Genomic DNA, 17,258 nt, shown 5'->3' with positions numbered 1-17,258 from the left:
GACATCGACAGTAAGAAACTAAAACAAATCTGTGTATAAGGATGTATTCAGCTTGCCTTCTTGATTTAGATAAAATGACTTCTAGCACAATTACTTTGTAAATTATTTGAATAAGAGTGAACACTATACCATTCAACTATTGATGTCACCAAACAGACTCTGTTGTGGGTTGAATAAAATAGACTCACAAGCCAGACTAAAGACTACTAAACACAATAAAGCAGGACATGATTTCCTGCATAAATCTGCATGAAACCTGCATAAAAATGAGTCGCTGAGCTGCTATAAGTAGGCCACTTTATATATTTTAGGGTGGAAACAAATTGCAACTGTTAAGACCAATTCATACATTTAGTTGTACTTAATTAGTTGTATGCATGTATTTACATGTATGTCATTTTATAGCCCTACCTTTTGCCCAAAAAGGATGAAACATATTTCTATAAATAATTTTCTCAGTATATATATATATATATATATATATATATATATATATATATATATATATATATATATATATATATATATATATATATATATATATATATATATATATATATTATTTTTTTTTTTTCATGACAAAATAATAAAAACATATATTATAAAAAGAACCTGATGAGTAATTTTGAATTGTGTTAAAAGACATCTTTACATAAGAGCAAAAATCTTCCCATAGTGGGATACATACAGGGACCCCTGCTTTGTCCTTATTATGTAATTTGTTCATATGAAGCTGTTTTAGTCATTATATTGACCCATTCTTCCATCTCTGGAATTTTGGGAATTTTCCAGTGTTTTAAGATGATATATTTATAATGCTTATGGAGATTTAAATATGTAATTCTTATAGATCTTATGAGTTCTTCTTCAGTTTCATTAGAATGCTGAAACACAATCACTTTTTCCTCATCAGTTGTGATATTCTTGCCCATTACAGTGAAGACATTGAAAACACATGTTCTTTAAGATTTGTCGATAGCGTGGTGTAATGGAGGAATTACTACTGGGTGATTCCATATCTGGTGATACATTTTGAATTGAAAAAAAAAAAGTAGTAGTTGGCGGTGCATTCCGCTGTGACGACCTCTGTTAAATAAGGGACTACACTGAAGGATAGTGAGTGAGTGAGTATATCAGTGATTCGCAAGAAGTCTCTTCCATATTTTTGCTTTTAATGAATTTTTTAACAGTATTATTTGTCAATTATGTTGTGTTACTAATGCAAGAGTTTAACAGTAACAGAAGTGTTTATCCAAACATCCCACTTCCTAGCATAAATGTGAAAATCAAGCAATCTGTCATGAACTTTTTTCTTTTCCTTTTTCTCATTGTTTTTTACTTTCTTATATTATTAACATCTTGTGATCCATGGTGTATGACTGTCAAATATTAAAATAATTACAAGTATAATCATAAGAAAAAGACTGAAAGAAATAATGACTTTGGACACCAAATACCAGCAATTATAGAATCACTCTTAGATTAGGTAACACATTTTAAGCTCTTCATGAGTTATTAACTAATAATAGATGTGCACACATTTATTGTTTTGGAACTTTTTAAACTTTTCTTTCTTTCTTTCTTTTTTGGTCCAGACTAAAATAACCAAGAGAACTCAACAAGTGTGAACACGCCAAGATTTACACCAAGTCACTGCCAAATAAAAATTAAGTCAATCATTTTCAGATTGAAAGTCATTATTTTGGTTCAGTGTTGGATTTAAATGCCAATTATTTCATTGTGCAAACTATGTTATTAACATCATTAACACTAGTTAGCAGTATAAATGAATCCCTACACTTATAAGGGTGAGAAAAACGAAGGATCTGCATCAAAATCCCCAAGCAAGTATAAAACTTGCAAAGTCATCTGGCTATCTAATGACCTAACCTTACAAGAATGCCCATAAACCCATTTCAAATGCGTCCTTGTATTTACACAGTCTAGAATATAAAACTGGATTAAACTGTTATTTCAGAATTGCTATAATATAAACGTACATGCCACGCTATAATTCCCGTTAGCAACAACCAAGATAAAGTGAAATTGTGCAACAGCTCGGTGTTTTTCGCCATGAGAGCAGCGGGAGGAGGAGCTCTTGGAGGTTCCTCTTCATGAAGTTTTTCCAGCAGCAGCAAGACTGACTGATGCACATCGGCGGTGTTCTCCTCCACCTACAACAGCTCTGCACATACACCAGCTCCCCATCGCCTGATAAACTCACCCTGAATGCAACTTTGGAAAAGGGACCTGCTTATTTAATAGGGCCACAGAGCGTGTTTTGAAGTGCACTGGTCTTGTGGAGTACAAGAAACACTCCAGCATCAGGATGAGAGCGATTAACTTGGACACGTACAGCCTGTCTCTGCTGACCGCTAAAGAAGACATCCTCAACCCGCGAGCATCCACCAACTGGTACAGTAAACATCACCTATTTTTTAGTTCGCTCGCAAATCTTATCGGGCTGCAGCACTGCTTTTTCAGCGTTAAAGGTGCATGCAGCATTTTTAGTGTCCACTTAGTGTACTAATCTGATCTGTCTAGGTAGGCGTTTATGTAGGCTACTTTTGAGACACAACCAAAAGTCAAGACATGTTCTGTGATGCTTTGAACTGATATTGCGCAGTTGTTTTTAAAGGTTGTCAGAATTCGTTATGTTTACGCTTTGAATGATGTGCGTTTTTCACTTTGTAAAGAAAGTTGAAACGTCTTCAGAACTGGAAAAATAGGTCAGTACTCTAGAAGCACAATAAAGTACCTTTTTTGAAAAACACAATACACAAATAACCCGAAAATAACCCGAATCACGGTATGAGTTTTTATTATTATTATTATTATTATTATTATTATTATTATTATTACTTTACACAAATCTAAACGGTAGGTTAGAGACATGGACACTGATTTTGTTTCTCTGGAAGTGCTTGATTTGATATTTCTCATAGCAATTTCTGGTGTTTACCTGCATGAAAATGAGTCGCTTAGCTGCAATAAATAGGCTACTGTATATTTTTAGGGTGGAAACACAATAAATCGCAACTGTTAAGACCAATTCATGCACAATAACTTAATTAGTTGTATGCATGTATTTACATGTTTGTCATTTTATAGCGCCACCTTTTGCCCAAAAAGGATGAAACATCTAAAGCCCCTTGAATTACTTAAAGGGAAAGTTCTCTCAGAGATTATTTTTTTTTTTAATTGTTTTCTTCTGGTTTATGACAAAATAATACAAACATATATTATAAATGATCACTGATAGGCCGACTAAATTTAAAGCCAGGATGTATACAGTGATTACTATGGACAAAAGTACAATATTATAAAAAGAACCTGGTGAGTAATTAAAATTGTGTTACAAGACATCTTCACATGAGACCAAAAGTCTTCCCACACTGGGATACATACAGGCACCCCTGCTTTGTCCTTATTATGTAATTTGTTCATACGAAGCTGTTTTAGTCATTATATTGACCCATTCTTCTAACTCTGGAATTTTGGGAGTTTTCCAGTGCTTTAAAATGAAATGTACATAATTCTTATGAAGATTTAAATATATAATTCTTACCGATCTTAAAAATTCTTCTTCAGTCATTTCAGTTTATCATTTTATAGTGTGAATAAACTAAATATGGTGAACATTAGCTTGCCAGATATTCATTAGAATATAGAGATTTTTTGGTAGTACTTCACAATAGGCGGCACATATCGTTAATATTAGTTCATTTATTTACTAACATGAACAAACAATGAAAAATGAGCAAACCACATTTATTTATTGTAATTCAACATTTACTAATGCATTACTTAATACAAAGTTAACATCAGCTAATAATGAACAATTGTGTTTTCATTAACTAATGTTAACAGAGATAAATAAATAATGCAATAAATGTGCGGGCAGCTCAGTGGTTAACACTGTCACCTCACAGCAAGAAGGCCACTGGTTCGAGTCCCGACTTGGCCATTTGGCATTTCTGTGTGGAGTTTGCATGTTCTCCCTGTGTTGGTTGGGGTTTCCTCCGGGTGCTCCGGTATCCCCCACAAGTCCAAAGACATGTGGTATAGGTGAATTAAATAAACGAAATTGGTCGTAGTGTAAGTGTGTGAATGAGTGTGTATGGGTGTTTCCCAGTACTTGTTTGCAGCTGGAAGGGCATCCGCTGCTTAAAACATATGCTGAATAAGTTGGTGGTTCATTCTGCTGTGGCGACCCCTGATGAACAAAGGGACTAAGCCGAAGGCAAATGAAATTAAATAAATGTATTGTTCATTGTTTGTTCGCATTGACTGTTATTAACTACATGTTCTTAATTGTAAAGTGTTACAAATTCCTTTCTTTTTGCTGTATGGCTCCACCAATAGTGCTCTAAATTGCAGTCTTCTTAAAATTATTGGGTTATTCTTTATATTCAGTTTTATAAGGGTTTCCAGCAGTTCATTTTTAGAGCCCTAATAAAAATATCCGCTGGATTAGTGTTCTAGAAAATAGAACCATTTATTGGCCTATAAAACGATTCAAAGCTTTTTCTTGGTTCCTCATTCGATGTGCATGCATGTTCATGTGCTCATTTAGAATTGAATGATGTAAGAAGACCAACCAGCGCCTTTCATTTGTAACTTTCTACCATGACGTCATGACGTTTAATTCTGCCTCAGCTTCAGGCCTCAGCGGAGGGTAGTAGTTAGCAGGGTGGTTTGCACTTAAGTGGACACCCACATGATTAGAGACACCTTTTTCTGAAACTGAATACATCTGCACTCATTCATTTTGAGAAGTAGTTAATAGCCTGTTCCCACTTGCCACTCACACGACTGCATGATGTCATCTTAGTTGGCTACTAATGTACTGAGAACATTGCAGAGATGACAGTCAATTGTTTTGTTATAATCTGCATGTGTCGGCTTGGATATACATCTGTATTACGCCCGATCTGACAGTCCAAAAGTGACGCAGTGTCTTTCCTCTGTGATCCAGATCCAGTGTCAGGTCTTGGCAGCTCACGTTTGTTATATCAGCAGCGTCATTGTCTCTTGTATTTCAGCAGGCTCAGGCTAATTCCAGCAAACGCCCTGTCAGAGTCTGTCTGACTGATCCAGGCAGCACCCATTCTGTTTTTCCACATGCTTAATCACTGTGGAAACGTGCTCAGAAACAGTCACTGACGCTTCAGGCTTTACAAGCAAATCAGGCCCATTCATGCAGTGCCTGCTGCTGACAGCTTGAACAGCGATGGTGACACTTTGGCAACTTTGTATTTTACGTGTCTTTTACACTGTCATTTCAGCTTTACATGTCAAGTCACTTGCTGCAAGTAAAATGGCTCATAAGCTGAAACAAGACCTGTGAATTTTTATCAAAAGGGGAAACCCACACTTCTCCATGACAGCTATCTCTTATCTTTGAGCATTTGTGGTCTTAGCAGTTGATGTCATTGATTAGTTGAACTGATCAGATGCACTTTATACACCCAAGAATTAGAAAAAAACATCCGCAATCAAGAGTTTCTACAGTTCATTATTCATAAAATGTGCATTATTTAAATAAAAACAAATACTAAATAATTTCTATGTGAGTTTTTGATCAGCCAGAGTTTTTTTTTTGATCAGCCATCAACAGATGTTCAACATCAACAGTACTGCTTAAGAAATAATTGATGGAAATGCTAATTAAAAAAAAATCTTAATTTACAAAAAGTTTTATGCTTACTTCAAAAAAAGGGTTCATGTGAATAATGTGAGATAGAAACAGATTTGCTGAATGAACTATATTGATTTCATTACACTTGCCTTGTTTACTGTTGGTTACTAGGTTACCAATACTACAGTCAGCCACTCTAACAGATTGATGATAAATAGTTCATTTAACACTTTGACGTGCACTATCTCACTGTTGTGATTAGAAAGCTCAGTGCATCACGCGATCAGCTGCTTAATTCAAATCTGCTTTCCCACAATTGCAGCTCTTGTCATAGATCACTGTTTATCAGTGTATCAGTCACATAACATTATTTTAGCTTTCAAACAAATACTACCAGAACAAAACATTTATGGTTTGTAAAATACACGTTGATTTCTATGTTATCTTACACATAATGTGAAAATTTGCCAGATCTTCACACAGATACTCACTGTTTAGGTTACTTGAACATTTTCTCTGTTCTGTCTCCCAGTTAAACAGACACTTCCCATCATGTAATTCGAGAGAAACTGATCAATTTATATGTTGTAAATCCAGAAGCTCTAAACCCTCCATTGCAGTTCAAACATACATGGCGTCAACCATCAAATCACAGCAACACAATATATGCTCTTCAGTGCTTTCCACAGGTTTGAAATATACTTGCGGTGGTAGCTGGATTGAAGCACACCATTTACACACTTCACATAAATAGTTAACTATATGCGACAATCAAAACATAATTTAATCTTTAACACCAACTTTATTTATTATGACACTGTTATACAATGTTTCTTTTTAATGGGTTAAAGTAAAAAAAAAGATTGTCCACTATTTCTCTTACTTTTATGCTATTTAGGAGCCGTGTGCACCCACTGACAGGTAAAGCCTGCTTCTCACTCTCTTTCAAGTTCAAAGCAAACTTTAAAGCATTTTAGATATAGCCTATGTAATATATTAACATCATCAAATCAATAAGATAATCAGCAAATGAAAAATAAATGGGAGAAAAGAAGTAAAAATAGACAATATCTCTAAAAATGAACATTATTACAAGAATAAAACCTGTAGATTATTTAAATAAGGCAAATATGTTGATTAACCATTACTAATGGTGTACTTATATTTTGCAGCCAGTTTAGACCCGTCATTTCGTCCTCTTTGAGTATATAGTAATATATTTTTCCTGAGTTGTTTAGATAAAAAAAAAATATTGTGTGGAGTCAGCCGTGAGGCAAGTGAAAGTAGGCTTAAGTAAAAAGGTAATCCAAAAATGCATACGAGATTTAGAAAGCGAAAGCAAAAGCCAAATCCTGGACATTTTAGGAGATTTGGGCAAAAGCCACGTTTCTGTGGGTCTGCAGAGCACGTGGAACTGTCTGTGTGAGTGTTGACAGTTCATGCACACACACAATGAAACGGGTAAACGAGAGAAGATTTTCCACTACCTAATCGATCACGGATGTTTGATTACATTTGATGGACAAAAAACTGTAAAACGATGTTAATAATAGTAAAAATAAAGTGTCACCAAATATACTTGGGTGACTGTTAATATGGGCAGCCCACCCAAGTAAAGTCTATGTGTGGGAAGCACTGTTATTACACATAAACACATATAAAAGTTTTTCCAATTTTGATGTAAACAATTTTGCATTGATGCATAAAACATAATAATTTAAAATAAAATTAAAGAAGCTTATTTGATTTATGATAGGGTTGTTCAATTACATTAAAAAAAAAACATGCTTTCTTTCTGAATGAGATATGGTAAAATATTTAATACTGTATTATGCAGAGAATTTATTGGTTTATTTGAAAAGAACATGAGGAAATCAAGTACTTAATGTTTAAAATATTTTTCAAGAACAACAAACCACTGAAAAGATGTGTAGCCTGATGCATGGACACTTAAATATCTCTCTCTCACAGACAACAAGCATTCCTGAATTCAGTTCATAAAAAACCAGAGTACATCCTGATTTATGATTGTAATTTGAAATAGTTTTTTTCACAATAGAGAAAATGAGATTTGTTATTTTATTAACCACTGATTTTCATTGTATCGTAACAACATTATCATTTTTCACAATACAGATTTTTTTCTGGGATTAACAATAGAAAAACATACAGGTTTAGAACAATGGGATGATTAAAAAAAATATATATATAAATAAATAAATTATATATATATATATATATATATATATATATATATATATATATATATATATATATATATATATATATATATATATATATATATATATATATATATATATATATAAAACAGCACTCTGCATAAAGCAGCTTTGGTGAAACAGTTCTACCGACTGACACTTTTCCATTCATAAATACATCCATTTGACTTGAAAGATTCAAAGAAGAATCATCTCTTAGCATTCAGGACCAACACAATCTCACGGCAATTCGTAACTTTTTTTTGTGGCTAATTCGTACGAATTCGTACAATCTACTTCGTACAATTTAGTATGATTTGCTCATCCTCCAATGACGGTTGGGTTTAGGGGCGGGGTTAGGTGCCATGCCTCCTTTTTAAAATCGGACCATTTCGTACGACTGAACTCGTACGAATTCGTACGAATTAGCCACTAAACTGTCAAAACGTAAAATACTTACGTTTTCTCGTGAGATCAGGCTGTCAGGACAGGTATTACTTCTTTATCAAACCATGACTGATTCTTCATGCTTGATGCAACTGTCAGTCATTCACATGTTCTTCAGAAGTTAATGTTGGTCAACGGTCCTTTATTTCCTCATAGCATTGAGCAGCTGCAGTGTTTGCTGTTCATGGGTGTGTAAAGATCCCAAGATCACACACATGAGTCAAGTTCAGCCAGTGTAGTCAAAACTAACACAGTATCAATTGCTGCTTGATTTTGCGAAACATCCTTATCGTTATTGTCATAATTTATTTAGTGCTTGTATAGTGAGATAAAAAAATGTGATTATCTGGCTTTGTACAAACTAAGTATACATTTCAGAATGTATTGTTTTGGTTGTAGGCCATAACATATTGTTCTTTCATCGGCAGGGATTTATTGCATTGTGTTTGAATTTGTCATGCTAAGTCTTAGGCAGGCAAGGACAACTCCTGAGGGATGTGACTGGACTGGATATGATAGGAAACTGTGAAGGCGTGGCAGAATTCTTTCCAATGAACTTTGTAGGAGGCTCGGATGAAAAGCCACATTTGTGACATTTGAAGATCGAAGGTGGCTTCACCCCCTTTTAGACAAAGAGGGATTCAGAGGCTGCCCTTTACCATTTTCTCAGAGTAATGATGGTTTACAGCCACTCACGCACACACACACATACACACACACACACACACACGCACGCACACTAATCTTTCCACGGTGATAGTTAAACCATACACTCATCTGCATGTAATGAAGGAACAGAGCTCAGGTTCAGTGTATCTCAGGTGTTTACATCTCCATGCTGTTGGATCACAGGTTTATGCATAATTTAAGGGCCTCAAGGTGCAATGTTCTCAAGTTACCACTAATAAAACATCTGCTAAGCCTGAGTTATCACCACAGGAGCACTGTTCATCGTTAATGCATAATTGTGTCCTTAAATGACCTCTGGTGCAAGTTCAAAACAGATAAAACAGACAAAATAGTTGAAAAGGCATCTGTAACAGCCTCTATTAAAGCTTTGACAAATATGATCACAGCAAACATTGACTCAGTCTGTGTTTGTAGCCAGAGATCGCCATTGTCATATATGTTTGTATGCATATACACTGTAAATCCCAACAGTCATCTTTATCAAATGAAATGAGTGTCGTTAACTCAAAATTGACTAAATGTTAATTCTACTCATTTGAAAAGAGTTTTGAACTCAGTGTTGAAGGTAATGAGGTAATTAAATACCTCATTACTTCAACTTAAATAGAGTAAGTTCACAGTACTCATATAGATTCGTTTTTTTATTCAATTGGTTTGATGCAATCGGTTAGCTCAAATGGTTTGAGTTGCCTTAACTTATTGGGTGTTACAGTTCTCAGTTGTTTTGAGTTCTCTTCATTTATTAGGTTTTACTGAGCTCAAATTGCTTTGTTAACTCGAATGGATTAAGTTCACAGTACTCAATAGGATTAGTTTTTGAACCTAATTGGTTTGTTGCAATCAGTTTGCTCAAATGGTTTGAGTTACCTTAACTTTTTGGGTTTTACAGTGTCAGAACAAATAGTCTATTTTCTTCTTTGTTACAAGTACTGCAATAAAGCATTGCAGTATGAATTGAAATATTTATGTTTATAGTTAAAGAAAGACTGCCAGTAGGTGGCGTCGAGTGATTGAAATGTATTTGTCACTTAACTATTTGTTCAAATGATTTGTTCAAGAAAACTGATTCATCCAGTAATGAAGCAAGTGAAGTTTCTAAGTGAGTCATGGAGTCATTTATTGGTTAGAATGTCTGTAAAATGTGGTAAATGAAACAAGTAAACTTTTTTGAGGAGGTATTGAATCGTTCATTCAAAAGTTAGCAATTTTTTGTCATAAACTCACTTAAATGACATTATTGTAACATTTTATTGTCTGTTCAAAATTTGGGGAGAATTGTGATCTCTATGTAAACAAGAACATGATTTTGATCCTTTTCTGTGGTCAATTAAACATTTTTGAATGTCACATCAAATGAATACACTACCGGTCAAATTTTTAACATTTTTAAAATAATTTTTAAAATGTTTTAAAATAAGCTTTCCCTGCTTATTTCTTAGGCTGCATTTATTCCTTCAACAATACAGTAGAAATTGTAAAATTGTGAAATGTTACTGCACTATAAAATAACTGTTCAAAAGTAGTTTATAATTTAATTTAATCATTTATTCCAGTGATTTTAATGATGAATTCTTTATTATTTCAGTCTTCAGAGTCACATGATTCTTCAGAAACTACTCTAATATTTATTATTATTATTATTATTATTATTATTATTATTAATGGTAATCATAATAAATTCAATGACTGGAGTAATAATTTAATTTAAAACTACATACAATAAGTAATAAATAAATATTCAATAAATAAATGTTTAACAATTTAACTTTTTTTACATTTAATAAATGCCGCCTTGATGAACAGAATCATTTTCTTTAAAAAAAATCATAAAAAAAAAGAAACTGACCCCAAACATTTGACAGGTATTGTATTTTGCACTATAGTTCTTATTTAAAATCGGTTTTACAACTATGTTTACATTTTTTCCTTTTTTTTCTGGTGAACATCTTATAGAATAGTTCACCTCAAAAACGATATTTTCTCGCCACATTTACTCTCCCTTAAGTGGTTATAAAATGTCATGAGTCTCTTTTCTGTTGAATACAAAATAAGATATTTTAAAGTAAGCTGGAAATCGGTAGCCATTATCTATAGCTGTAAAATAAAAGTACCGGTTTCCAACATTCTTCAAACTATCTTATTCTGTGTTCATCAGAAAATAGACTCAAAAAGGTTTGTAACAAGCATAGGGTGATTATATGATGACAGAGTTTAAAATTTTTTGGTCAACTGTCCCTTTAATGACCAGTGCATGACCAGTGTTATTACTTTCCTTGTACTTTCCGGTTCTCTGAGCACTCAAAATGTTTATAGTACGGTGAAAGAAAGAGATTAAGCATTGATGCTGAAGTGGTTGGGAGAGTGTGCCAAAGTTGTTCAGCAGAAATGCATTACAAGTATGAAATAAATTGAGGAATTGTTTGACAGTTACAAAGAAATAAAAGTACAAAACAGGTGTCTCTAGACCATTACCCTTTCAAAAGGTACTATTTAGATGTTAATTTGTACCTTCAGGGGTAATTTGCACTAATATGCACCCTTAAAGCATAAATAAGGTCCAAACATGTACTTTTGAAGAGTACCTCCCTTGTCACAGCTTTGTACCTGTTTAAGAAAGCAGAAAATATTTCTTCAAATTAAAATGAATTTACAGACCGATAATTTTTTTCAGTCAGGTGATAAAGCATGTGATCTTAACCATCATCGAATACAAAATGAAGATCAATGTGGCTTGTTTGTCTAAGTACTTTTATAGCATCACTTTAGTGGGGTTATTTAGTTTTATGGTGGTTGTGTGTACCACAGGAATGTTTTATAGTCGCAGATTAGTAATTAAACCATTGAACGGTAAATGAAGAGACATTTTAGTGTTGACTTAAAAAGTAAGAGCTTCATTGATTTGCTTCAAAATACCCATGGGGTTTTCCCAAGAATGTTGATAATACAGAAAAGTAAGCTGATCTTGAAAGCCCCAGGTTGTTAGATGTGTTAATGTTCTTCATGTCAATTATCAGTATTTATCCAGTGGTGCTGATATGTTTTGTAAATGTTCCCTAATCCTTAAACTATCACCTTAAACGTACCAATTATTGTTTTCGCCACACTCCTGTAATGCAAAGATGCTGAATGAGCTTTTTTGGAATGGTCTGATTGAACATTTGCACACAAACATGTCTGAAACCTGTACATGTCCTATTATTTTTGCTTTCCTCACACTCCATATGTGTCTTGTTAATGCCTAAATACCTGCTATTCACCACCTTCAACTGTAACTCTTGATTTTTCATATATAGTCAGTGTCCTAAAACATTTTAAACCCTCACCTTGTACTTTTACATCTAATTTTATGTATCTGCATTTCACATTTAGAAATTTTCACACTGATCATGTAGAGCTGGGTGATATGACAAAGTATATCCTGATGATATATAACAGTTCAAAAGCTACATTTGCTGTTATTTAAATTAAGCTGAAACATCAAAATTCTTGTGCGTGAGGTTTTTGGGACAACTTAATTGTTTTATGTTCAGTTCATTAATAATTAATAAATAACTAATAAAAACTAATTAATAACTTAATTCCTTCTTGTTGTGCCAACACAAATAGATTGTGTGGGACCCAGCATTTTGTACAGTCAATGATACAGTACGATTTCTGTAAATTCAATTAATTAATATTCATTAACCATATGGTCAATATTTATATATTTTTAATTTAATTTTACATTTTAAAGTATATACTAGAAAATACTCATTCATATTAGGCATGCGATAACCATTTTCAAGGTATACCGTTGTTTGGAAAAGTCAAGGTTTTTAAACCGCCACAATTTCCTGTAATACCGTTTCTAAGGTATGCGTAAGATTGTTTCTTTAATTACATTTAAGTATTTTTAGGACAACAGTATCTCCCAATAGTATCTGGATGCAGCCTTTATAATGCAAGCTGCGATTGCATCACTCAGAGATGCAATGTCAGACACAACGCACTCAATGGAGTGAGTGACGTCACTGTGAGGGGTAGGGTTAGGGGTGGGGTAAGGTGAGCCATTAAAAAGCATTGGATGCAGCACAGATTGCACTGCACCAGGTCTGCATCCAGACCCCTCTCGTATCTCCAGCAGAAAAGATATCCAAAGATGCCATTTAAATGGTAAAGAAAGTTCTGTGTTTTTGAAACAAATGAAGACAGCAGAAGTCAGTGATTTATTTGAATTATTTAGCCTGACATGTTTACTGCTCCAAAATATTATAAATGTTTCTCAATATAAAATATATTGTGTTCAATGAGGGAAAAAGTTGTCATTTTTTACCCAGACATTTAAAAAGAATATAATTTAGAGCAGTAATCACAATACCGTGGTGAAACTGTGATATTTTTATACAAGGTTATACCGTCAGAATCTTATGCCGGCCCATGCCTAATTCATATGCGATCATATTTCGTACTTTATTTAAATCTTCAGGACAAATGTTTGATTAAAAGTATAGAAATTTAAATTGCATATTAATAAAATAAAAAACACTTTCAAAATCTAAAGATTATAGGCCAAATGTAAAATATTGCTAAATAAAATCCAAAATGTAAATATTCTTACAAGATTGAAACTCTCACAATATCGTTTTTCATGTTTCTGTCTGCATCTGTGTAATGATATTTGCAACAAAGGCTCGTTATGAAAACGTAGCGCTATATACATTTCTAAAAGTTGCAAATTATGTAGCCAAAAGTACGTATGGCTGCCTTTCATTTTTAAAACAAACGCTACAGGGCGGTATGAAGGCATTCTATTCGCGCTTACCACCTGACTGCTTGCCTCCGTATTGACGCCTTTCCCGCTGTTACCAGTTTGTCCAGTTAGCTCGCCATGTACATTGGCGGACTTGAGATGCAGAGAGGAGTTGGCCACGACAACAGGGTTCGAGTTATGAAGAACGGTTCCAGAAAGCAGGTAGGACAAAAACAGAAGCCGAAAAATAAAATAAACAATTAAATAACAGGGTGAGAATGTGGTAAAATCTGAAAACGTGGTAAAAATCAGACGAGGGCTTTTTTTTCTAAATTGCTTTTTAACACTGTCAGTTGGGTTTAGGGAAGTGGTGTGGGCGGCTCAATCAGTGCTTTTGAAAACACTATTGGTTGGGTTTAGGGAAGGAAGAGGGTTGGTCAGTCGATCGGTTAGTGAGTCAGTCAATCGACAGCAACCTCTGGTGGATTGAAATTTGAGATCTGAAAAAGCATACACAGCGACCTCTGATGGATTCGTGAAAACAAAATCTGCAAAAAAGCGTAGCTCCTGGGACGTATTTGGCACTCACCATAGAGGGACATTTTCAGAATGAGCCTGGGTTGGACGTGTAATATTGCGTTTAAATAAATAATGAAAAGTATTACTGTAAACAATGTGTTTTGTGACACTACAAAATAGACGACAGAGGAAACTACACTTTTACAATGTTCATAATATACATACCATCATATGTCACAGACTTAATACCATGGATCATTAACATGTGGTTTCCAGTGAAATGGCTTGTTCTCCTCCGGCTCCTCCACTGTTGAACTCTTTGGGGAAATGTTAATGGAGCTTCTCTAAGCTGAAGGCCGGGTCAAAAGCCTCAAACAATGCTGTTTGTTGTGTATTGGGTTGTAGTCCCACACAGATGGCCTGTGGTCGTTGGCGGAGCTGTGAGGCATTAACGTGTCCAGTAAAATTAACATTTGTTGCAGTTGGATATCTGGATACTCTTAGAAGTCTCCAGATATCTGCTACTCTTCCAATATGTTGAAATGGCTTCCAGTTGAGATTTTTTTGGTACTTTCCTAAATCTTTAAGATCAATAATAGATTCTTGTGTAAGCCTTTCCGTGCTCAGCTTTCAGGTTGCGTGCTTGCCAAAAGTTCTGGCAAATGAACAGGGCACATATGCCTCTTTTCATTTTGCTTTCATGTAGTTCTGGCTAATCTTGTCTAGTTGAAAGATTTTTCCATTTCATTTGCTGCATCATGTTAAATGCATTTTCTTTGAGTATAGAGACGACCCACTGAGTTTTTCTGAGGGCACTACATCATTTTAAACATTTATGATGCTCTCAGATTTCATCTCAGTCTCACCAGGAAGTTTTTTTGATAAACAGCAAACTTCAGTTTAAATTCAGGAAGAGCTCCAGAAGTCTGAAATATGACAAAAACAACAATACTAATTATCAGCATTATCTGAACAATATATCATTTCACCATCGATATCACAATGTGTGCATTCACAATAGTTACATCACAAGATATGCAATGTTGAGTTTGAGTTTCACTCTATTTAACCATAATCGAGTGGAAATGAATTATCTGCATGTGTTTTAAGGCCTGTGACTATGTGAGCATTTTAAGAGAGTTTAATTCATTTTAATAATGCATAAAGAAGTTTAATAAAGATCAATATTATTGAATTATTTATATGATGAAGACTTTGCTGTGTTGTTTTACATTTGATTATTCAATTTCTGAATCTGAAGACTGTTAGGACTTTCCCCAGAGTTTATTTCACTTTAATATTTGCTCCATTTTGTTCATAGATATAAACACTAGATATCGCATACGGACCCTGAGCATATCCATATTTGTACAGTGCTCCCAGGACAAATGTCATACAAAGAAAACGAAGCATGAAGGCAGAACATTTCATAGGTAAAATTAATTGTTTTACGTTTTTGTATGTTACGAACTTCTGTGCTAAACAAGTAACGTTATTAATGATAATACAGTCACTTATACTGCGCTGACCATGAGGCAAAGTAGCACCAACTTGCTCTAAATTCTAGGCTTATGCCAGTTTTGTTGAATGAAATCAGCGAACAATGTAAATGAAATATGACAACAGGACGTAGCAGTGCCAGAAACTTGTATTATTGTCGGCTAAGTGAACGAGTCGACCATAAAGCGAAAGCTGGAGAGGGGGTTTGTTTCAGGACACAGATTAGATCAAATTTAACACGGAGGATGGATAATACATTTCCATGCACACAAGCACATGCTCTTTGTCGGCAATGCCTGTGCAGTCACTGATCCATCGATGTTGGAAAGTGATTTAAAATGATAATTTTCGTAATTAAAAAAAATATTTGCACACTGACCACCGGGAAAACTCCCGATCATAGATATATGTAGATATGTGTGTATATATCTATGGCTCCAGATGGCCAGCCTGCCACTGCACCTTGGTCCCACATTCATTTAAAAGGAGTGCTACCCTGCACTAAATTGGCGGCTCTATTGACGCAATTCTTCCAATAGACTACAATAGTCGTAGTCGACATCTAATGTAAATATCTATGCGTTGTGTTTATGACTGCAGTTTGTTTATTATATGTATATAATAAAGTACACAAAGCAATATTTATGTTTCACTCCGGTTTCCTCCACAAGTCCAAAGACATGCGGTACAAGTGAATTGGGTAGGCTAAATTGTTCGTAGTGTATGTGTGTGAGTGAGTGTGTATGGGTGTTTCCCAGTGATGGGTTGCAGCTGGAAGGGCATCCGCTGTGTAAAACATATGCTGGATAAGTTGGCAGTTCACTCCACTGTGGCAACCCCAGATTAATAAATGGAGTAAGCCAAAAAGAAAATGAATGAATGAATAGACGTCTAAAAGATGTCTATTGTAAATGTAGACAGCTAGACTAAAACAAGGCTAAACTTGGGCTGTCAGTGAAAATCTAATGGACATCTAAGAATAGCCCAAAACTAGACTAGTCGTCAAATAGACAGATTAGACAGACTTTATATGTGTAGTCATTAATTTCTGTTTATTTGATGACTAGTCTAGTTTTGGTCTATTCTTAGATGTCCATTAGATTTTCTCTGACAGCCCAAATTTAGCCTTGTTTTAGCCAAGATGACTATGTTTAAAAACAAAAAATGCTTGCTGAGATGTGTTTAAAGTATAGTATTTTTTAATGGCAAAGATTAAAAAAATTAGTTTTCATTACAAATGCATTTCACCTTCTTTAATAATGCCGCTTTCAGTTTGGGTCCCAAACTAAGCACATATTTCTACAAGGCGAGGTGTAACAGGGTGCAGATTGAGGTGCGTTTACAAGAAGGTCTTTATCACACCCCTAATAACTCACAGTAGTCTTGCACCTATAAAGAGGTCTTGTTGTTTACAGCTCAAACTAGCATGTGTGCTTTTGCTCCATACTCAACCTATTGTAATTGGACCTCATGCGGCTCACAGGTTTTCTCTCCACCACTCTGAAGCTCTGAC

General features: G+C 34.5%; 1 protein-coding gene across 2 annotated transcripts in view; it reads left to right on the top strand.

The window, feature by feature from the left end:
* Positions 1-2,122: 2,122 nt before the first annotated feature.
* si:dkey-40c11.2 (drebrin-like protein A) overlaps positions 2,123-17,258 on the top strand; it is an 84,987-nt gene continuing 69,851 nt past the window's right edge. For both annotated transcript variants that reach the window (XM_056458196.1, XM_056458195.1), the window contains exon 1: positions 2,123-2,415. In XM_056458196.1, coding sequence (XP_056314171.1) covers positions 2,330-2,415 — 86 coding nt within the window. In that variant the 5' untranslated portion in view covers positions 2,123-2,329. The remainder of the gene's footprint in view (positions 2,416-17,258) is intronic.

Source organism: Danio aesculapii, chromosome 5 (genome assembly GCF_903798145.1).
Source record: "Danio aesculapii chromosome 5, fDanAes4.1, whole genome shotgun sequence".
Taxonomy (NCBI): Eukaryota; Metazoa; Chordata; class Actinopteri; order Cypriniformes; family Danionidae; genus Danio; species Danio aesculapii.
Note: the sequence above shows the minus strand (reverse complement) of the source record. Positions and strands in the feature narration are given on the sequence as shown.